Raw genomic sequence first — 23439 nt, forward strand, 5'->3', positions numbered from 1 at the left:
TGAGTAAATAAATAAATGTCAGAACCCAGATTCTTTATTTCTTTTCTTTTTTCTTTGAGACAGGGTCTGACTCTGTCGCCCAGGCTGGAGTGCAGTGGCGCAATCTCGGCTCGGTGCAGCTTCTGCCTCCTGGGTTCAAGCGATTCTCCTGCCTCAACCTGCTGAGTAGCTGGGATTACCGACGTGCAACGTGATGCCTGGTTTAAAATTTTTTTTCTGTAGAGACAGGGTCTTGCTGTGTTACCCAGACTGGCCTCGAACTCCTAGGCACAAGCGATCCTCCCACCTCACCCAGGATTACAAGCATAAGCCACCACGTCCAGTTTACAGCCCAGATTATAACTCACATTATTTACTTGTGACCAGATGTTAAAATAGCACTTCTTTCTGCATCAGTTTTGACAGAGGTCCTCCATACATGTGGATTTGCCAACAGCTTCCCCACATTCCTCAGCAAAGGAGATGTTCATAGCAGGGTTTTATGGATCTCACCCAAGACTGACTCCTACAAGGGGCAAGGCAACCTCATTAGAAAACAACAGAAGACACAGATTCTGATGCAGAAGCTAAGATAACAGCCATAGGCTGTGAGTGGAAGGAAAGCTGTGGAGAGAGAGGCCCACAAAAGTCCCATGAAAAGTCAGCCTAGAACATGACCTCAGGCAGAAGGAGCCCTTAACTCTCCTGTCCCCCATTGCCTCTCAATTCAGATGCAGCCCCTGGAATGAGACTTTGTATAATTCAAAATGTAACTCAGACCACTTTTTTAAACTATCCGAAGGTGACCAAGAAAGCTTAGGGACCTGTCTAGATTGCTCAACTGGCCCACATAGCATGTTTGAACAGATAGGGGACAGGGGAAAATAAAACATTTTATCAGTTGCCCACCGATTGTTCAACAGATGACTGTTTGCTTATTTCTGATCTGTCGCGTACACACAGCTGACTCCAAGCCCCAGGAGAGCAGGGTTCTCTCCTGAGATCTCTCTGGTTCACTGCTGTATCCCCAGGTCCAGAGCACTGCCTGACCCAGGTGCTCAGTATAGACCTGTTGAGTGAATAGATGTTTTCTACCACAGAAACAATCAAAAGAGAATTGATGTTGTCATTGTTTTAGATGTTTAACGATATGTGGTGATACTCAGTGAGTATAGTTCTGAAACCACCTTGATGTTGTCATTGTTTTAAGCCACTAAGTTTTGGGTGGTCTGTGTGTAGCAAGAGATAACTGATACTGGGGCCTTGCACCCAGGCCACGCTCTATCTGCAAGGCAGAGCCTCTGGCCTTTAATTCCCCTCGGGCTGCATGTGGTCTTGGGGGCACTTTCTTCAGGCTGTCTTGTTCTAAGCTGCTTTGACCTCAAGCAAACACAGAGGAATGTGGGGGACACATCACAGAAGATACTTCCTGATGAAGAGGAAGGAGGGATAAACAGGAACACTGTAAAGGGATCTAATTCCAGCTTGAAGACATACATTGTTTTCATCATTCGCCAGACAGCAGGACACGGGCAGCAGAATGCAGACATCAGAAACAGTAAGAGTGGCAGTGGTCCCCCAAGTAAGGGATGCACAATGATCTATTATAGAGCTTAGGAAAAATAGAACTTTTATTCATATTTATTTTGTTTTGTTTTGTTTGGGTTTGGGTTTTTTTGTTGGTTGCTTGTGTTTTGAGACGGAGTCTCACTCTGTCGCCCAGGCTGGTGTGCACTGATGTGATCTTGGCTCACTGCAACCGCTGCCTCCCAAGTTCAAGTGATTCTCCCGCCTCAGCCTCCCGAGTAGCTGGGACTACAGGTGCCTGCCAGCATGCCCGGCTAATTTTGTATTTTTAGTGGAGATGGGGTTTCACTATGTTGGCCAGGCTGGTCTTGATCTCCTGACCTCAAATGATCCATCTGCCTCGGCCTCCCAAAGTGCTGGGATTACATGCATGAGCCACTGTGCCTGGCCATTCATGTGTATTTTTGTCTCTCTTTTAAAATGTTTTATATTCTTTATGATGTGTATTAAATCAATGCATACACAAGTTATAAATTAAAAGTACACACATATTCAAGTGTTTGCTCAAAAATCTTTTTACTGATAGGCATGGCTACACAATCATAGACCAGAGGAGAATGACGCCTGGCCTGGGAGCCCTGTGCCTACTAGAAGCACATTAGATTATCCATTGACTGACAGAACAGGTCTTTTTTGGGTCCTTCTTCTCCACCACAATATACTTGCAGTCCTCCTTCTTGAAGATTCTCTGACAGTTGTTTTTATCATAACCCACAGGTGTAGAAACACTGTCATTGAGACAAAATGGGGGCCTGTTAGAAGACAAAGGACCCCCAGCACCCCCTCCCCGGTGCCAGCTCTGTTCAGGAAGTCACCCATGCTCCAACTTAAGGGCACCCTTTGGCTGGCAGCCCCAGAGTGTGGCCTCCAGGAACCTGGACCACTTTGTACCATAGAGTCACACAGCCTACCCCTACATTCCATCCTGCAGGCACAGAAGGTCAGCAGTAGGTGCTGACAGGCCCAGGGGCAAGTCTAGCTACTCTGGAAAGTGGCAACTTGTTCCATGCTGGCTCCTCCCACCCTCCCTGTTCAGGAAGCGGCAGCATATTGTTGATAGAATGTGGAAAGGAAACAAATCCCAGCCCTGACTTGGAGGCCTGTTGGCAAAGGAGCTCTCTCAAGCAACCGGAGCAATGAGTCACTCCAGGCCAGTGTCATGGAGCCCAGGGAGAAGCTGATGAAAATCAGAGACCACCTCTAATTGAGCTGCAGTTCATACAAATATTTTGAAGAGTTCTGATGAGATGAGATGAGATGATACTAATGCGAGTATATTTATTATTATTATTATTATTACTTTAATTTTTTGAGACGAATTTCACTCTGTCACCCAGGATGGAGTGCAGTGGCACAATCTCAGCTCATTTCAACCTCCGTCTCCCAGGTTTAAGCGATTCTCTTGCCTCAGCCTCTTGAGTAGCTGGGATTACAGGAGCGCGTTACTACCCCCAGCTAATTTTTATATTTTTAGTGGAGATGGGGGGAGGCGGTCTCACCATGTTGGCCAGGCTGGTTTCGAACTCCTGACCTCAAATGATCCACCCGCCTTGGCCTCCCAAAGTGCTGGGATTAGAGGCATGAGCCACCATGCCCAGCCCAATGCTAGAATATTAAGTGGAAAAATCAGTCCACAAAATTGTGATATAAAATTTGATATCCACTATGTAAAAGAAAAAAAATGTAGAAAAGAGACATAAAGAAATGATGATAGAAGCCGCGGCATGGTGTCACATGCCTGTAATCCCAGCTACTCAGGGGGCTAAAGTGGGACGACAGCTTGATCCCAGGAGTTTGAGACCAGCCTGGGCAACATAGTGAGACCCTGTGTCAATTTTTTAATACAAATAAATAAATAAATAATATAGAATATTAATAGTTATTATCTTTACGTAGTCAGGATTATGAGTACGTTTTTCTTCTTTTTTCTCCTATACTTCCCCATGGTTCTATAATTCATATGTTTTACTTAGAAAATTGGGGGAAATGTCATTTAAAACCTTTCATATTTAAAGGTGATTGCTGGCTGGTAGGAATGTAAAATGGTGCAGCTGCTGTGGAAAACAGCTTGGCAGCTCCTCAATAAGTTAAACAAAAAATTACCATATGACCCAGAAAGCTACTCCTGGGCATATGTCCCAAAAGAATTGAAAGCAGGGACTCAAACATTATATGCCAATGTTTGTATATTGATAAACATTGTATGCTAATATTCAGAACAACATTTCTTACTTTAGCCAACAGGCAGAAGCAACTCAAGTGTTCAACAAATAAATGGATAAGCAAAATGTGGTATGGCCATGCCATGGAATATTATTCCGGCAGAAACAAGAATGAAGTACTGATACATGCTACAACATGAACGAACCATGACAACATGCTGAATGAAATAAGCCAGACACGGAAAGACAAACATCGTGTGAATTATATGAAATATCTAGAGTAGGCAAATTCATAGAGATAGAAAGTAGATTTGAGGTTACCATGGGTTTGGGGGATGGGGAATCTGAGTTATTGTTTAATGGATATAGAGTTTCAGGTTGGAGTCATTAAAAAGATTTGGAAATTAAGTACATTCGTAGTACTCTGAATGTGCTTAATGCCACTGAATTGTACGTTTTAAAATGGTTACACTGACACATTTTATGTAGTATACATTTTACCACAATTTAAAAAAAGGTTAAAAATAAAGTGGTGCTTGTTGAAGAGATACAATTCTTTTAGTTCGTGGTAGGAAGTGAAATGGTGAATCTCTGCTGCCTGTGTGCAAGTACAAGTTGGTAAGGCAAAGGGCGTATTACTGGATGCTTATTTCAATGCAAACCAGACTTAGCTCTATAGATGAAACTGCAAAGAGAGAGAGGGAAGAGAAACTGTCAACATCGGATATTCAGCTATCCAGAATCAGTGGTTGGATGACCTTGGCCTTTTGTCTCCCACTGCCTTTTCCTCACCCAAGCCAGGGAGCTAGCCCTGGATCCAGGCAGCGTGGAGCCCAGGACATCTCCCATGCCCTGCCCTGGAGCCTCTGCCTGGGCCCCCAGCCTCAGGCTCCACTGCCACTGAGCACCTTGAGATCTGGGCAGCATCCCACAGAGGGTGCAGTGGGTCCAAAAACTTCTTCCAGAAAAAGCTTAATCAAAGTTTGTATTTTTCCATGGAGGAGAAAAAAGTTCATGAGAAAAACAAACTTGGTAAGAAGTGAGGCATTTCCAGGGAAGAAGGTGTTGATTCATTTCCCCTTTGTGGAGCAGTGTGCCAAATGAAATAGGCAGCATGGCAGGAGAAAAGGAAAGGGCGCTTTGAAAACTGACCAGGTGTCAGTTACTGTCCCAGGCTCACATGACACAAAATTGGCACAGAGAAGACCTTAAGTGTTTGTTGGGTTAAAGAATATATAGCAGAATCTCATTTAATTCTTATAGCCACTTGATTATACCTGATTATACTGTGAGGAGACAGAGGCTCAGAGACATTCAGAAACTTACTCAGGGTCACACAGCTAGTATAAAAGGGAATGGAGATTCAGACTCAAGTTACTCTGACTCCAATAGTGAGGTTCTTCCCTCTTCACTGCAAGGAGCAGCCTGGCTCTTTTCCACACCAGGCCCATGAGAATCCCAGCCTACAGTGGACAATCTTAGAAGAGGGCAGGGATGCCAAATCTGGGTGACATGGACACTTTAGCCGCCAGGGACCTGCGCTTCTTTATGAGGGAGGGATCAGTCACCAGTCCTTCACTGGCTGGGATACAGTCACACTCTACCAGAGTGACATTAACACTTGATATAAAGACAATCACAAATCCCTGGAGCCACAAAATCAAGGCTCAGCTGTAATACCCAGTGATCTGGCCAATGCGATGCCCAGGAGCCTGCTCTGAGCAGCCAGCCATCTCTCAGTCCAATATTCCTCTGTTCCATTGGCACCTAGCATGGGGCCTCCTCAATAAATGTGGCTGGAACTCTCCAGGCACTTCAGGTTCAGTAGGACTCAGGTGTTCTGATCTAAGTTAAATGCTTGCTTCTCTACTCATGGTGTCCTCATAAGATTCTCGAGGCACCTGTTAAAATTCAGATTCCTTGGCCCCTCACCTACAGATTCTGATCATCAGTTCTGGGATGGAGCCCAGGAATCTGTATTTCATCAAGCTTCCCAGGTGAGTCTGTGATTAGACAAGTTTGGGAAATGCCCTTGACACCAATGCTTCTGCCATCAGATCCATTCCTGTTCCTGCAAAACACTACAAGCCAAGGCTACAGGAAGAAGTTAGATGGATTTGGGGGGTTGGGAGTTAGGTAGCTGGTATGGACATAGCTGCTGAGGAAACAGGTAAATTAGGACCACACTGAGGGTACTCTGTGTTCTGTCTGCTCAAGTTCTAGACTTCTGGTGTCCATAGCAACCCAGCAGAAAACCTCTGCATAGCCTTTGGGTTGACGTGAGTTAAACTTGAGCAGTGAAGCAGCATAAGTTTTATGGTACAAGGCACACTACAGATCCTCCCTTTACCCCTCACATCTAATCCCTCTGCCTAAGCTCAGAGCCACTGCTGTTTTTGCAAATCTACAAGGCCCAGACTGAAGTGATTACCGGGCCAATCTCTAGAATAGTGTCAGACCATTTAGATACTCTTTCCTGTCTTCAGGAGCCCATCTGGAATAAAGAGCTACTTATCAAGTTTCAAAAACAACAGAAAAGAAATCAGACTGAGGTGGAAAACAACCCAAGTGTTCATCAACAGATGAATGGAGATGCAAAATGTGGTCTCTCCGTATTACAGAATATGATTCAGCCTTGAACAAGAAGGAAATGTTGACGCATGCTACAACACAGATGAACCACGAGGATATTATGCTAAGTGAAATGAGCCAGTCTCAAAAAAGCAATTACTGTATGATTCCACTTATATGAGGGACCTAGAGTAGTCAAAATCATAGAGACAGAAAGTAAAATGGTGGTTGCCAGGGGCTGGGGAGCAGGGGATGGAGAGTGACTGCTTAATGGGTACAAAGCTTCAGCTTCAGAAGATGAACAAGTTCTGGAGGTGGATGGCAGTGATGCCATAACAGTGTGAATGTACTTAATGCTGCTCAAGTATACATTTAAAATTGTTAACATGGTACATTTTATGTTACGTATATTTTACCACAATTTTTTTTTTTTTTTTTTTTTTTGATACGGAGTCTCACTCTGTTGCCCAGGTTGAAGTGCAGTGGTGCGATCTCTGCTCACCGCAAGCTCCGCCTCCTGGGTTCATGCCATTCTCCTGCCTCAGCCTCCCGAGTAGCTGGGACTACAGGCACCTGCCACCACGGCTGGCTAATTTTTTTTTGTATTTTTAGTAGAGACGGGGTTTCACGTGTTAGCCAGGATGGTCTTGATCTGCTGACCTCATGATCCGCCTGCCTTGGTCTCCCAAAGTGTTGGGATTACAGGTGTGAGCCACTGTGCCTGGCCCACAATTTTTTAAAAAGAAACAGGACTGAAAGCTAACCCCCAATACCACAACACCAAGAGTAAGCCCTAACATAAACTATGGACTCGGGTGATAATGATGTGTAATGTAGGTTCATCAATCATAACAAATATACCACTGTGGTGGACGATGTTGATAATGGGGAGGTCGTGCATGTGTGAGGGTGGGAGGCATATGGGAAATTTCTGTACCTCTGCTCGGTTTTGCTGTGAATCTAAAACTACTCTATATAAAGTCTAGAAAAAACTAAAACAAAAACTAAACCCCTGAAGGTTGGAATTTTGCAAGAGGGAGTAGCTGTTCCTCAGAGAACAGCTATATCCCCCCTTGGCCAGCACTGGCTTGAGACTTACAGGGTGCAACAGAAAATTTCTGTTTCGTAGCAAGAGCATGTCTCACAGTTGTCAGTCTGCCACTTCGAGTTTATCGGGTGTTTGTTTCCTTCGAGATCCGTGCATTCTAAAACAATACACACAACATCATCAGTGCAAGTCATGCAATGAGAACAAGGCCTATCAGGACATTGAGTCCTGCCCCTACTATCTATACCCCTCCCAGAGAGAGAGGAGCTCAATAATTTTAAAGGTATCTAAGAATGGTGCTCCTGTATTCACCCATGGCTAATTCCAGTACTGTTCAGTTCATGCTGCTGATAATGTTTTCTTACAGAAAGCTTACATCCTTCTAAGTTTTATTTCAGAACAGATATTTCAAGAAAAAAATAAGGCCCTTTTTTTGAATCAGGTAGCCATGTGAGCCTACGGGTACTTGGGACCATGTTTTTTCCTGCTGGATTATCTCTGGATAAGTCTCTTACTTCTACACTTCCCTTTGCTTTGCATTGGTGGTTTTCAACCCTGGGATGTTTCAACCCACATGTCAAACATCTTGGGTACTTGAAAACCATCCATGTCTCAGCTCTACCCTAGAACAATGAAATCAGTATTTCTGGGTGCAGGACCCAGGCTACTGTGTTCTTAGAAGGCTCCCCAAGTGAGGCCAGGCACAGTGGCTCACGCCTGTAATCCCAACACTTTGGGAGGCCGAGGCAGATGGATGACCTGGGGTCAGGAGTTCGAGACCAGCCTGGCCAATGTGGCAAAGCCCTGTCTTTACCAAAAATACAAAAATTAGCCAGGCATGGTGGCACACACCTGTAGTCCCAGCTACTTGGGAGGCTGAGGAGGTAGAATCACTGGAACCCAGGAGGAGGAGGTTGCAGTGAGCCGAAATGGTGCCACTGTGCTCCAGCCTGGGAGACAGAGCATGACTATCTCAAAAAACAAACAAACGGAAACACAAAGGCTTTTATCTGCAGACAGGTCCATCTGCCAGGCTGCAATAACATAATAAACATTGAAAAGCCAAGATTTACCCCTGGTAGAATCTCCTGGAACTCCCTCATTAGGTACGACATAGCATGATGCATTGCATAAAGTCACGAAGGTGGCAAAGATCACGAAGCCGCCCAGGAGAACATTCTGTAATGTGAAGAAAGGTCAGGGTGGAGAATGAATTAATTCAGAGGATAATCCTTGACTGAGTGCTGTGTACCAGGACCTTGGCTGGTTTCTGGTGAGAGGTTATGAGGTGGAGTTCCTAACCTCGGATGACCTAGCGAGGGAACAAGACCTGCACAAGTCACTAGCATGAACTACAGAAAGAGGCAAACAGGAGTCAACAGGCATGCGGCAACAACGATAAGTGTGCTGTTTCATTGCAGAGGAAGTTCAGGAAATCCTTACAAATAAGGCAATTTTTAGTTTCTTTGCGCCATATGTAAGACTTAAAGGACAGAATGAGGAGTTTCATGAGAAGAATGAAACATTAACAAAGATATAGAAGAGATGCAACACAAATATATAGTTGAAGGCTTATTGTAGTTAACTGGATTAGTTGGAGATATGACAAAAAAATTGGGGCCAGGCTATAAACACAGGAAATGAGGCTAAAAACTTCATTTCCTAGGTCATAATGGCATCTTTTATGACTCCACGAACAAACCAGTTAATCTATACTGAAATTTAGAACAAGGAAAAGTATCTAGTTGACTTTGCCATCTTTTTGAGATGAGCTAAATAAACAAACAAACCTTAACACGGTAATTTCTGGGAACTTTTGAAAGGGAAGATGGTGTTAAATAAAATGTATAGGAGGCCATTGGTGTTTGGACTGAGCTCCTGCACTAGGCCCAACAGACCAAATCAAAATGCAGTCGCCCTTGCTGAAGTTCTCTGTCACTAAGTCAAAACTAAGTTGCTTATCCAACCTTCTAAGAAATTAGGAGAGAGTGAGAGGTAATAGCCAAATGCCCAACAGGCCAGTTTTAGCTGACATGATGAGAAAGTCCCCTCTGCTTTAACTTATAAGCAAAGTCACTCTGAAAAGACCAATTTACTTTTTGTTCTCTGTTTCTGCTTTTTCTGGCTCTTTCTGTCTATAAAGCCAAACTTCTCTGGTCAGCTCTGCGGAACACTCAATCTATTTTATGGAATGAGGTATTGCCTGATTATAGACTTACAAGTAAAAGTTAATTAAGGGCCAGGCATGGTGGCTCATGCCTGTAATCCTAGCACTTTGGGAGGCTGAGGCAGGTGGACTGCCTGAGCTCAGGAGTTTGAAACCACCCTGGGCAACATGAGGAAACCCACTCTCTACTAAAATACTGAAAAATTAGCTGGGCATAGTGGCAAGCGCCTGTAATCCCAGGTACTCTGAAGGCTGAGGCAGAAGAATCGCTTAAGCCTGGGAGGCGGAGGTTGCAGTGAGCCAAGATTGTGCCATTGCACTCCAGCTTGGGAGAGACAGTGAGACTCCTTCTCAAAAAAAAAAAAAAAAAAGTCAATTAAGATGTTTAAACTAAATGTGTTGTAATTTTGTCTTTTGACAATGGGAATGAAGGCATTTACTCTGCAAGATTCCTGAAATTTATTATGAAGTGATGTTACTTGAAGTAGTATGTTACTCATATAAGAATAGAAAGATAGGCAGGGCACAGTGGCTCACTCCTGTAATCTCAGCAATTTGGGAAGCTGAGGCAAGCAGATTGCCTGAGCTCAGGAGTCCAAGACCAGCTTGGGCAACATGGTGAAACCCCATCTCTACAAAAAATACAAAAATTAGGTGGGCGCGGTGGTGTGCCCCTATAGTCTCTGCTACTTGGGAGACTGAGGTGGAGAATCGCTTGAACCCAGGAAGGTTGAGGCTGCAGTGAGCCATGATAGCACTACTGCACTCCAGCCTGGGCAACAGAGTGAAACCCTGTCTTTAAAAAAAAAAAAAAAAAGGGGCAAACACAGGGATAAAAATAGAAAACCTAGAAAGTTCCAAAGGTAGTTGGATAAGATAAAAAAGAAAAAAAGAAAACCCAGAACGTATAAATATATGTAGAAGTTTATTATAAAATAAACATGTTATTTGAGTTCTGTGGAGAGCAATTATTCAGTAAATGGTATTAGAACAAGTGGCAAACTATTTGGGGAAGAAACAAAGTTAATTTCCTACTTGAGTCCCCATTAGTGAAATGAATTCCAAAAGGATTCAAGGGTTAAGTTTTTACAATAAGATCATAAAATAATCACAGCATATATACATAAATACTTATTCTAAGCATAAAAAAATAGATTTGAGAATATAAATGTCATAAGAACATAACTGAAATTAGAAAGATATCAGATTTTCAGAACAATATCATTACATACCAATGGGGGAAGAAAAACATCTTAAACAGAAAAATGGCAAGAGAAAGTGGCATTTCACACACACACACACACACACACGCACAGAAACGATGAATAAACACATGAAAAAGTTCAACTTACTGATAACAAAAGAAATGTAAATATGTAGATGAAATACAAACATAATGGGATGGTGAGAATAATCTTTTAATTTATAATACCCAGAGGGAAATAGAGACATCTGTGGGAGGTGATATGCACAAGAATGACTTACTTTGAACAATTATTATGGAAAACAATTTGCTACTATATATCTACATTGTTAAAACCATTTACAACATTTGGTTTCACCTTTTCATCTCCAAGACGTGATCCTAAAAATGGCACAGACACAGAGACAGACTCCTCCACAAGGATGCTCACTGCAGTGGAAAAATGGAAAGAAACAAAATGCCCAAGAACAGAGCTGGTGGAGAACAGTGACTCAGAAAAACACCTGGCGAGCCAGCAGGGTAGAAGGTGAAGTCACATGAGCAAATGATGACCACATGTCACGACATGAAATGAAGCAGGCTATGAAAACATGATTCCCGTGATGCAGAGAGAGACGCTCAGAACACACTGAGGGTTTTGTATCAAATAACAAGTCATTTTTGGATGGGAGGATTAAGACAATTTTCTTCTTTGGACTTTTCCTCTTATTTTCTAAATTTTCTACAATAAAATGTATGAGTTTTATAGCCAGAAAGAAAGAAAGAAATTCTTTAAAAACAACACAACGCTTGATACATTCAGCTCAAGCCAGGACTTGAAGTGGCACTTGTTCTGTTTCATTCTTCTTTTGAGTAACCTTCAGCTCGAAATCAGGGTGGAAACCTAAACTTTTTTCCCCCCAAAAGTCAGCCTTGTTGACAACAATTTTACTCCTTTCATGCAGAAAGAGGGCTCCTGGGGGACTGGGGATCACTGGAATCTTGTGGATCTTGTTTCACTGAGTCACAAAGCAGGAGAGTCAACAGGGACAAGCAGGGCTGCATCCCAGGACAAGTGACATGTGCAAAATCCCCAAGTCTCCTGCAGCTCTAGAGCAGAGGCACGAGATTGAACCACCAGGGGAGAGTCCAAACATGGTGACAGCAGAGAGCAAATTATTTAATTTTGAGATTACCCACTTGACAGTATCTCAGAAATAGCCTAACACTGACTCTCTCTCTCTCTCTCTCTCTCTCTGAAATTCAGTTTTCCTCCCCTGTAAAAAGAGGGGTTCTCCCACTTGGGTAAGCATTAGAGTTACCCAGGGAGCTCACAGGAAACACACAATCTCAGGGTCAGTGCCTCAGTTTCTTTACCTAGTCTCCCAGGTGAGAACCCAGGTACAATGACCAACCCAGTGCTGCTTTAATGTGCATTCCTGGGAGTTTATTTTGTTTTGTTTGTTTTTGAGATAGAATCTTGTTCTGTCGCCCAGAGTAGAGTGCAGTGGCACAATCTTGGGTCACTGCAACCTCTGCCTTCCGAGTTCAAGTGATTCTCCTGCCTTAGCCTCCTGAGTAGCTGAGATTACAGGAGTGTACCACCATGCCCGACTAGTTTTTGTATTTGTGGTAGAGACAGAGTTTCATCATGTTGGCCAGGCTGGTCTCAAATTCCTGACCTCAAATGATCCGCCCGCCTCAGCCTCCCAAAGTGCTGGGATTATGGGCATGAGCCACTGTGCCTGACCAGAGAGCTTGTTAAATAACCTGCAGATTCTGCTTCAGTAGGTCTTCAGACTTACATAGAAACTCCCAGGTGATGCCCACGCTGCTGGTGTGAGGCCCACCCCTGAGTAGAGAGGCTCTAAAGCTTCTTTTCATTCCTGTCTTCTATTCTGCCACCAGCCTTCCCTCCCTTCATGTCTTCCTTTCCTGCATTTAGCAAAATTCTTTCTTGGCCAGGCACAGTGGTTCACACCTGTAATCCCACCACTTTGGGGGGCCGAGGTGGGCAGATTGCATGAGACCAGGACTTCAAGACCAGCCTGGGCAGCATAGCAAAATCTTGTCTCTAAAAAAATACAAAAATTAGTTGGGCATGGTGACTCTCGCCTGTGGTCCCAGCTACTTGGGAAGCTGAGATGGGAGGATCACCTGAGCCCAGGAAGGTCAAGGCTACAGTGAATCGTGACCACACCACTGCACTCCAGCCTGGACGACAGAGTGAGATCCTGTCTCAAAAACCAACAAATAAACAAACAAAACCCCCAAAACCCAAAATTCTTCCTTAACACACGATAGTGAAAAGGGCCTAGGAAAATGATTCCCAAACTCGAGTAAGCATTAAAATCACCCGGGCAGCTTTTAAAATTGATGCCCTGTTTGTTCTCACTGCAGCCCAATTAAATCAGAGTGTCAGGGTGGAAGATGGGTGTCAGTGTTCTTCAAAATTCCCCCGGGAGTTCCACTGCCCAGCCAAGTTTGGGAGCCCCTGGCAGGGAGAGAGGGATGCCTGGGTTCCTATCTCAGCTCATTCACAGGCTGCGGTGAGACCCCAGTGGCAGCTCCTTCCCCTCCCCAGGTTCAGCTCCCTCATCTCAAAAACGATGCAGTCATGCAGCTCTGAAACTATTTTTAATTTCAAATTACTCACATGGGACCCAAGAATCAGAGACACCTATGAAATCTAATTGATCCCCAGAATACTGGAAGGAGAAACAACTTATATCTTAGATAATAGAACTAGTGCTAAACTCGTTACAATTTTTGCAAGCTCCCAGACACTCTTACTCTGCACATTGAATTGCAGGTAATAACAGAAGATTCCTAACTAGGTCACATTTACCATTCAGTGCTATGCGGTAGAAGCACACATCACAGCATATTCAAATAAGGAATACATATTCTCTTTTGCTTTTCTAGTCTTTATATATAAAACCAATTACCTACCATTGTGACAAGCAGGATTCCTTATAGACAGGTACATACAGGAAAAGTTGCATCAAACTTTTATACTGGAGAGGGCAACCACGCTTTCGACATCATTGGGAATAACAAGGTGAGAACACATTGAGTGTTTACAGAGGGTTGACTAGCAAAAGGAAAGTATGGTTTCAGATGATTTATGAGTTATTAATCAATCAGATCTCCACCCAGGTTATGTGTTTACCTTGTCCCCACCCCGATCTGCATTTGCTCCTGACCTAAAAGAGCAGAGGAGGAGAGAACTCCTCTTTGCTGAGCCTTCGCCCTATACTGGTGGATTGCTAGCACATGACGTGTCCTTATTTGATTTTACACACAAAGAAACAGAGCCTCAGGGATGCCAGTCACAATAGCCAGGTGGTGAAGGTGGGTTTTGTGAAGGCAAAAGAATAGCCCACAAGTCAGTCCACCAGACCCATTAGGCCTGGGTCTGTGGCCCAGATGACACTGCCCTTAGGGTCTGGCATGAGAACAGAAATGGGTCAAGCCATCCTGCAGGGCACAGGAGAGCAAGAACTACATACAGCTTGAGTTTCCCTGACAAGCTCAATCGCTGGACCTTTCTAGAGCCCTTCTTGAATCTGTAGTCTACTCCCTGCTGCATCAAGCAAGCCTTCCTTCTCTTTGTTCCACAGTGGTCTCCTCCCAAACAACCATGCCTGCCCTCATCATAGCCAGGATGGTCTTTGGGGAATGGCAACAAGCAGAACCTCTTAGGGTGCTGCAGGGACTTACTACTTTATCTGTTTGCTCTGGCCACCACAACAAAACACTGCAACTGGGTGGCTTTGATGAAAGAAATTTATTTGCTCACAGCTCTGGAAACTAGAACTGTGAGGTCAAGCCACTGGGGAACGCTTGTTTTCCTCTGAGCCCTCTCTCCTTGATTTGCAGATGGCCACACTCTTGCTGCCTCTTACATGGCATGCATCCCTGGTGTCTCTCTCTGTGTCCAAATTTCCTCTCCTTATAAGGACACTAGCCATATTGGATTAGGGTCTACTATAACTTACATTTTACTTAAGCCACCTCTTTAAAGGCCGTGTCTCCATTGCAGTCACATTCTGGGATATTGGGGGTTAGGGCTTAAACCAATGAAATTTGGGGGGATACAACTGAGTTCATAAGACAATTTTATCACAAGAAGTCCCCTCACACCTTGCCACAGCTTGCTACAGTTCCTAAAATTTAACCCCGAGATCCCTCTGCCCACAGATGAGAGTTCACGCTCCTAACCAGAGGGTCCTTGAGGCTCTTCTGAGCTGGCCACAGTGGCCCTTTCCAGCACCATCCTCTACCCTCCCTAAAATCAGCCTCACCACCCCTAACACAGCTTGGGGTCACTCTCCTGCTCCCTAGAAGAGCTGTAGTGCTGTCTGGCTGCCTCCTCACTCACCAAGGGTGCCACACACTTCTGCCTTCACCTGCATAAATTAAGTGTTCATGGACTAAATCCCAGGAAATTGGGGCACATTCATCATGCACTGTAGCCCCTTGGTTTCTTTTAAACCTTAAAGTTTGAAGAACTTCCTGTAGTGTGGAGTGGAAAGTTCTGCCTTACATTGAGAGCAACTAGGACTTGCTGCCCTCACCTCCTTGCCTCCAGGGCACAGGCGCTAACCTTGGCTCCAAAACACTCTCAACTCAACAAGTCCTCTTCAGAGAGGGTTCAAGGACACTGGCACCACACAGAATCTCCCTAGGAATGGTGGTGTGGAGGGTTCTGGCTCTTAGGGCAAGGGTTTCTGGAGTCCAGTGTGCAGTGTCAGTGCACGGGGGCCATGACTGTGACTGGTAGCAAAGTGGTCTTGCTGGAGCAGTGTGGTTTCAGTGCTCTACTTGATCTTATGCCAAGAAAGCCTGTGTCTCTGGCCTTTAGTAGAGGCTTGAATTATCTAATAAATCTCTTTCCACCTCAAATCACCTAGAGCAAGTTCTACTGTTTGCAATTAAGAACATTGTGACCAAGACGGTGACTGTGACCTATTGCTGTCAGTGTCCCTTCCAGTGACCGGCAGGGTGCCTGGCACAGAGCAGCTGCCCAGAACAGGATTTCACCTGGGTTATCTCAGGTATTCCCAAGTAAAAAGTATCCTGGCAAGACCAACCCACACCGCTGCTGAAATGAGCTCATCTACTCCAACCCCAGGGGTTGAGAAAGGGATGCTCAGAGCAGGTGTGGAAGAAGGCAAATGAAATGAGCAGTGCTCTCTGGGTGTGTGACAGCCAGCTCTGTCCAAACCTGCTTGATCAGTTTTCAGTGTTGATCCTACCTCAGCTATCATCCTTATAGATGGAACCAGCTTATTTTTCTTTTAATTATTTATTTTTCTTTTTATTTATTTTAATTTTTTTAAAAGACAGTCTTGCTCTGCTGCCCAGGCTGGAGTGCAGTGGCACCGTGATAGCTCATCGTTACCTCCAATTCCTAGACTCAAGTGATCCTCCCACCTAAGCCTCCCAAGCAGGTGGGACTACGGGTATGTGCCACCACACTCAGCTAATTTTTAGATTTTTTGTAGAGACAGGGTCTTGCTATGCTGCCCAGCCTGGCCTTGAACTCCTGGGCTCAGGTGATCCTCCTGCCTCCCAAAGTGTTGGGATTACAGGCATAAACCACCATGCCCAGGCTGATTATTATTTTAATGGCCACATTTTATTCCATGGAATGATTTGGGCCATCATTTATTTGGTCAGGTTCCTCTTGTTGAACACTCAGGTTGTTTCTGACTTTTTTTTTCTATAATTAGAAATACTGTTGAAATCCAGGTCCTTCAGATAAAAATTTCTCACACTTACACTAATTTCTTTAAGACAAATTCATAGAGGCCAGGCAAGGTGGCTCACGCCTGTAATCCCAGCTACTTGGGAGGCTGAGGCAGGAGAATCACCTGAACCTGGGAGACGAAGGTTGCTATAGGCCGAGATCACGCCATTGCACTCCAGCCTGGGCAACAAGAGCGAAACTCCATCTCAAAAAAAAAAAAAAATTAATAGAGGTAGAATTTCTGGGTAAAAGAAAATTATAATTCTCTTAGATTATCACCTATTACTCTGATAGGTTTGAAATATTTTGTTTTAAATTATTTTTCTTTGCTAATTGGCAAGATTATATATATATTTTTTTCTTTTTTGAGACGGAGTCTCACTCTGTCTCCCAGGCTGGAGTGCAGTGGCTCAATTTCAGCTCAGTGCAAGATCTGCCTCCCAGGTTCATGCCATTCTCCTGCCTCAGACTCCCAAGTAGCTGGGACTACAGGCGCCTACCACCACGCCCGGCTAATTTTTTGTATTTTTAGTAGAGATGAGGTTTCACTGTGTTAGCCAGGATGGTCTCGATCTTCTGACCTCGTGATCTGCCCGCCTCAGCCTCCCAAAGTGCTGGGATTACAGGCGTGAACCATTGCGCCCAGCCTAGACCTTTTTCTGTATATGTATTGACCAGTTGTTTTTCTTCTTTTGTGAATACCCTGTTCACTCATGTCCTTTAGCTATTTTTCTGTTTGGGGTGTTTATATTTTTCTCCTGGATTAGTTAAGGCTCCTAATATATTAAAGATATTAATCTTCAAGTGTCACATGTGTTAAATATTTCCCTGATTTTTTTCATGGTCAATACATCCATTCTGGAGTTAAAACTAAGGAATGAGAAATTTTCACTTACATTTTTATCTCTCAAATGATATGTTTTGACATGTAGAGATTTTAAACTTTAACTCTAACTACAGCCACACTATCCCCACCTGTGGGTCAGCCCTACAAGGCCCAGAGAACACCTCAAGATCCATGGAGTCACACAGCCCTTGGGCTGATGCTATGGCAGGGGCTGCCATTCATTCCTGGGCTTTTTTGTTTTGTTTTGTTTTTCTGAGACAGGGTCTTGCTCTGTAGCCCAGATGGAGCACAGTGGTGTGATCTCAGCTCACTGCAACCTCCGCCTCCCGGGCACAAGCGATTCTTGTGCTTCAGCCTCCCCAGTAGCTGGGGCTACACGCATGCACCACCATGCCTGGCTATTTTTGCATTTTTAGTAGAGATGGGGTTTCACCATTGCCCAGGTTGGTTTCGAACTCCTGACCTCAAGTGATCTGCCTGCCTTGGCCTCCCAAAGTGCTGAGATTACAGGCATGGGCCACCGTGCCCCGCCATCATTCCCAGTGTTAAAAGAACTTTAGACAAATTAAATTTAACAGAATTTGATTGTGCAAAGAACCCTTTGTGTGAATCAGGCAGCCCCCAGGAAAAAATAGGTTCAGAGATACTCCCGCGCTGTCTCATAGTTGAAGATTTATGGACAGGAAAAGGAAAGTGATGTACAGAAAGTGGAAGTGAGGTACAGCAACAGATGGCTTGGTGACGGCGTGGTGTTTGGCTTATTTGAGCCCACTTTGAACAGCTGGCCGCCTGTGAGTGGTTGAAGTCTGGCTGCTGTGATTGACCAAGACTCAGCTACTTGGTACGAAAGTAGGTGACAGCCTATTTATGTCCAGTTAACTTATAGTTCACCATGTACAGATAAAACTTTAGGGTGAATTTAAAATATGTGAGGAGAAGGCTTTAGGCTAAACTTGATTTAACACCAGGATTGGTGGGGGTTCCCCTCACCAGTCTTCAAGCTGATGACTTGTCTCCCATCCGCTCCCTCTCCCATCCTGCTCTAGAGCCTTTCCAAACCATGATCTCTTCTCTTAAACCTCTCACCCAACTGCCTACTTCATACCCAGAACATAATCTTACTTCGTATCTCACAGAGACCACAGGTGAAAACTGCACCCCCACCCCCACCCTGCACATTGCCCTCCACCGGCTCCTGTTCTTTCCACTTTCCCCCTGGGTGTCTTCCTTACCCCAAACACGCAATGTGGATCCCATTCCCCTCCCCGTTGGCCCCTATTCCTTCCCAGGGACCCTCTCCATAAAAGCCAGCCTCCCGTGACAAGCAGGCATGAAGGGACAGATGGAAAAGTGTTCAGTGTTCGAGGACTGCCCAATTCCCAGCCTGGCAAAAGCCAACCTCCCTGAGGGTCCACTTACACCCTGGCAGTTTTACTTTGTAGAGCCCGATCTTTGTAATACCCTGTGGCAGGACCCGTTTCTGTATTCGTCAGGATTCTGTTCTGTTGGAAACTGAACTAAAATGAGCATGGGCAAGAAAAGATGTTTTCAGCTCAAGTGTTAAGTCCAGAGGTGGACCAGCTTCTGGACTGAGGGGCTCAGTCTAGGACAGGCATTATGAGAGTTTTCACTCTGCAGAAACCAGAAAGACAGACTCTGCCCCCACCTGTGGATTCATGTCTTCATAATCTCTTGCTTCAGAAATGTAATAAGACAAATTCTCCACACCAAAGGATGCAGTAGAGGGTCTTTTTACAGCAACAGAAATGCTGTAGGGTGAAATGAACCCCCTACATGGGGTGAGGGTGACAGTAGGATAGAGATCCTGGAGATCCAGGCAAAGAACTGAGCTGGAAAAGGAAGCCACTAATAGAATAGCGAGAAAGAACACTGTAAATGCTGTAAGCCACGGCTACTCTAGATAAGGTGTCACAAGAGTGCACTGGAATGCATTGAGGCTGACAAGCCAGGGAACAGGAAGACTGCCTGTGAATAATCTTTCTTGTTTTCTGTAAGGAACTTGGAAAGCTTATCCAGAGAGGTGTGAAAACAGCAAAGAAAACACTGAGACAAAGAAACGGGACGAAAGCAAACATGTTCGGGATTAGCCACTGAGAAACCTAAGAAACAAAACCAAGTTTTGTCCCAGAGAAAAGGAAGACTTGGGCATCCCCTTGGAGGTCTGCAAGCTTCTTGTTTGTCAAGTGAATTAAAGGGTATTTGGTCAAGGAGCGTGTGTGTACAGTTTAGAGCAACTATGCACAGAACCCAGGAACTACCTGCCTCCCACACTTTCAATGGGTTGTCCCAGAGACTGCGCCCTTTTGTGAAGCTGATGTTTGTCTTGTGTTGAATGTAACACGGTCACAAGAAGGCTCTGGTGACAGGGAGCTTGTATTTTCTTTCTGGATGTGGTATTCAAAGTGTTGAACAACAAGTATGGCTCAACCACTGACCCTTCAGTTCAGCAGCCAGCAGTCAGTCTGGGAGACCCTACTGTGCCAGGTTCTACTCCTTCTATTTCTGAATGATGTTGAGGTCTGGAGGGGCCAGGAGATCCAACATGCTGAGTGGGGGCACTCAGAAGTCTTGGGCAGCAGCCACGTACCCACCAGTATATCTGAACTGATCTATACCAGCATCACAGGCCCTCATTCTCCTCATAGAGCACATGCAAAATAAATGCAGTCACTGAATCAGAGAGAACGCCAGCCAGCAATCTTCTGTCCTTACCATGAGTAGTGCCTTCCAGAACCACCCCAGGGTGGAGGGCTGAGAGGTGGGAGGGGAGCCGGAGCCTCTCATGTCCATACATGCATTACCTCAGGGATTTCACGGCAACACAACAAAACAGGCCTTCTCACCCCCACTTTACCAGTGAGGCATTGAAGTTTTAGGATGGAAACAACTATTCAGGGTTTTCAGATAGTGAGAAAGAGCGAGAATTTAAACCCAGGCCTGAGATGTAGCAGGGACCCCTTTTTAGGAGCCTGTGCCACTAACCCCAACTCCAACACCAAGCATGAAAATAAAGGAAAATCTTGAGTGCCTTCAAGAGAAATTTCAGGCATCCAGCTAGCCCTGAGAAGTAAGTAAGTAACTTGTTAGGCAGGAAGGTAACAGTAGCCCAAAACAATAGCCAAGGAAGCTAGAGTACAGAGATGTTTAGTTTCCCTTTAGAAACTAAAGATAACAAACATCTTAACACACGTCCTTGAGTTTGTCATTCAGAAACCTGGACCTCCACCTGGACCCCCACCAAATGGATCTGCTGGCCTGCAGACCTCAGATAGTGGGAGCTGAGGACTGCACTCTGACCACCTTCCTTCATTCTAAATTTCTTCCGGAGGGACCTGAAAGCCACGCCCATGAGCTAAAGCTAATACTCTTTTCTCTTAACCCCAAATTTTCAGACGAGGTGTCGCCTCCTGAACCAACTACAAATCAAAGAATCTCTGAATCCACCTATGACCTATAAGCCCCTGCTTCAAGATATCTCACCTTTTTTGGGTCAAATCAATGTGTACCCTCCTTGTAGATTTACAATTTCGTCTAACTTGTGTGCTTTCCTGAAAATTTACCCCTGCCTTTAAAAACCCTTACCTGTGTGAAAGGAAACTATGTTGGCCCCCACCAAATAGCTAAGTTAAAGAGAAAATTCAAGCTGGGAACTGCTTAGGACAAATCTGCCTTGCATTCTACTCAAAAGTCATCCCTCTGCTCACTGAGATAAATGCATATCTGATTGCCTCCTCTGGAAAGGCTAATCAGAAACTCAAAAGAATGCAACCATTTGTCTCTCACGTATCTGTGATCTGGAAGCCCCCTGCCTGCTTCAAGTTGTCCTGCCTGTCCAGACCAAACCAATGTTCATTTTACACATATTGATTGATGGCTCATGTCTCCCTAAAAGGTATAAAACCAAGCTGTTCTCTGACCACCGTGGGCACATATCGTCAGAACCTCCTGAGGGTGTGTCACGGGTGCATGTCCTCAACCTTGGCAAAACAAACTTTCTAAATTAATTGACACCTGTCTCAAATTTTCATGGTTCACATCTGCTGCAGCAGGACGAGTGGCAGACAAAACTCCTCAGACACTGAGTTAAAGAAGGAAGGGGTTTATTCAGCAGGGGGCATTGGCAAGACTCCTGTCTCCAGAGCCAAGCTCCATGAGTGGGCAATTTCTGTCCCTTTTAAGGGCTCACAACTCTAAGGGGGTGCATGTGAGAGGGTCATGATTGATTGAGCAAGCAGGGGGTATATGACTGGGGGCTGCATGCACTGGTAATTAGATCGGAACAAAACAACATAGGGACTTTCACAGTGCATTTCTATACAATGTCTGTAATCTATAGATAACAGAACCGATTAGGTCAGGGGTCAGTCTTTAACTATCAGTCCCAGGGTGCGGTGCTGGGCTGTCTGCCTGTGGATTTCACTTCTGCCTTTTAGTTTTTACTTCTTTCTTTGGAGGCAGAAACTGGGAATAAGACGATATGAGGGGTGGTCTCCTCCCTTACTGCCAGCCTTCAGAGAGGTCAGGATTTGAGCATGAGCTGCCTGGTCCCCTTTGTTCAGGGCTCTGTGAATAAACACCTTCCTTTCTAGTGCTGCAACCTCAGTGTGGATATCTGGACTTAACTGTACTGGGCAAGCAGACCCAAATTTGTCAAGCACATCCGAGTGAATAAACCACCAGACAGGCTTTGTGTGAGCAATATAGCTTTTAGTTCACTTGGGTGCCGGTGGGCTGAGTCCAAAAAGAGAGTCAGCGAAGGGAGATGGGGAAGGGTTGCTTTATAGGAGTTGGGTAAGTAATGGAAAGTTACAGTAAAAGGTGGTTATCTATTGTTAGCAGAGGAGGGGGTCACAAGGTACATGGTTGGGAGATCATAAGACTCACTGTCCAGAAGAAGAATGTCACAAAGTTGATTAATCAGCTAAGGTAGGGCAGGGACAAGTCACAATGGTAAAATGTTGTAATTTTGGTTAATCAGTTAAAGCAGGAACTGGCTGTTTTACTTCTTTGTGGTTTTTTGGCTGCTCCAGACTTCTTGGTTCCTACAGGCCATCTGGATGTACATGTGTAGGACACAGGGGTTATACTGGCTGAGCTTCAGCTCAGAGGCCTAACACAATTCAGTTATATAATAGGCCTAAGGGCCCAAAAGCCAGTGCTCTCTCTCTTTTTTTTTTTTTTTTTGAGATGGAGTCTGTTGCCCGGGCTGGAGCGCAGTGGCACAATCTCAGCTCACTGCAACTTCCGCCTTCTGGGTTCAAGTGATTCTCCTGCCTCAGCCTCCTGTGTAGCTGGGATTACAGGTACATGCTACCATGCCTGGCAAATTTCTGTATTTTTTTTTTTTTTTTAGTAGAGATGGGATTTCACCATGTTGGCCAGGCTGGTCACAAACTCCTGACCTCAAATCATCTGCCCACCTTGGCCTCCCAAAGGGCTGGGATTACAGGAGTGAGCCACCACACTCAGCCAAACCAGTGCTCTCTTTACAGCGAAGGCTGCCTCCCTCACACACCTGCCCAAAGGGCCGGCAGCATCTGCACTCAAGTGAAAAGATCTAAGCACCTTTGAGCCCCGGAGCAGCAGGCGGAGCTGCCACCAGCATGGGGCGTTTTATGCAGGGGATCCCGCAGCCCTTCTCCTTCCCCTTCCTCCTCCTTTGACAATGTGTTCAGGCCTCCCACGGCCTTTGGCATCAAGAAATTCCAATAGATATTAACCAGCCTAGTAATTTAGTACAGCGTTAGCACTGAGTCGCCAAGGTTGAGGACATGCACCCATGACACATCCTCAGGAGGTTCTGAGCACAAGGTTCTTGTGCCCAAGGTGGTCAGAGCACAGCTTGGTTTTATACCTTTTGGGGAGACAGGAGCCATCAATCAACACGTGTAAAATGAACATTGGTTCGGTCTGGAAAGGCAGGACAACTTGAAGCAGTCAGGGGGCTTCCTGATCACAGATACATGAGAGAAAAACGGTGCTATTTCCAAATATTTCCAAACTACTCTGTTTTCCAGCTACTCACCAGGAGGAAAGTAAATGCCTGTCAGACATGGTTACTAATCTCCGCCTGTGGGTGGGATGAAAAGGAGCTTACTGCTGATTGGCTGGGGGTGAGT

General features: G+C 45.0%; 1 protein-coding gene across 2 annotated transcripts; it reads right to left on the reverse strand.

The window, feature by feature from the left end:
- Positions 1-2057: 2057 nt before the first annotated feature.
- On the reverse strand, positions 2058-13696 carry MSMB (microseminoprotein, beta-). 2 transcript variants are annotated; one of them, XM_011950386.1, is made up of 4 exons: positions 13650-13696; positions 8421-8526; positions 7399-7504; positions 2058-2294 (listed from the first exon to the last, which is right to left on the reverse strand). In XM_011950386.1, the coding sequence occupies exons 1-4, from the start codon at positions 13650-13652 to the stop codon at positions 2165-2167; spliced, it is 345 nt and encodes a 114-aa protein (XP_011805776.1). In that variant the 5' UTR covers positions 13653-13696; the 3' UTR covers positions 2058-2164. The 2 variants fall into 2 exon arrangements, with proteins under 2 accessions (XP_011805776.1, XP_011805777.1); XM_011950387.1 differs by lacking the exon at positions 7399-7504 and having other exon boundaries at positions 2064-2294; positions 13650-13684.
- Between the last annotated feature and the right edge of the window lie 9743 nt (positions 13697-23439).

This window comes from Colobus angolensis, unplaced genomic scaffold (genome assembly GCF_000951035.1).
Source record: "Colobus angolensis palliatus isolate OR3802 unplaced genomic scaffold, Cang.pa_1.0 Scaffold306, whole genome shotgun sequence".
Taxonomy (NCBI): domain Eukaryota; kingdom Metazoa; phylum Chordata; class Mammalia; order Primates; family Cercopithecidae; genus Colobus; species Colobus angolensis.

Coding starts and splice junctions, on each gene's coding strand:
- MSMB (XM_011950386.1), bottom strand. Junction 7,505..8,420: donor TCCAGGAGATTCTACCAGGG/GTAAATCTTGGC, acceptor GTATTGTTTTAG/AATGCACGGATCTCGAAGGA. Junction 2,295..7,398: donor GAAATTTTCTGTTGCACCCT/GTAAGTCTCAAG, acceptor TCTCAATGACAG/TGTTTCTACACCTGTGGGTT.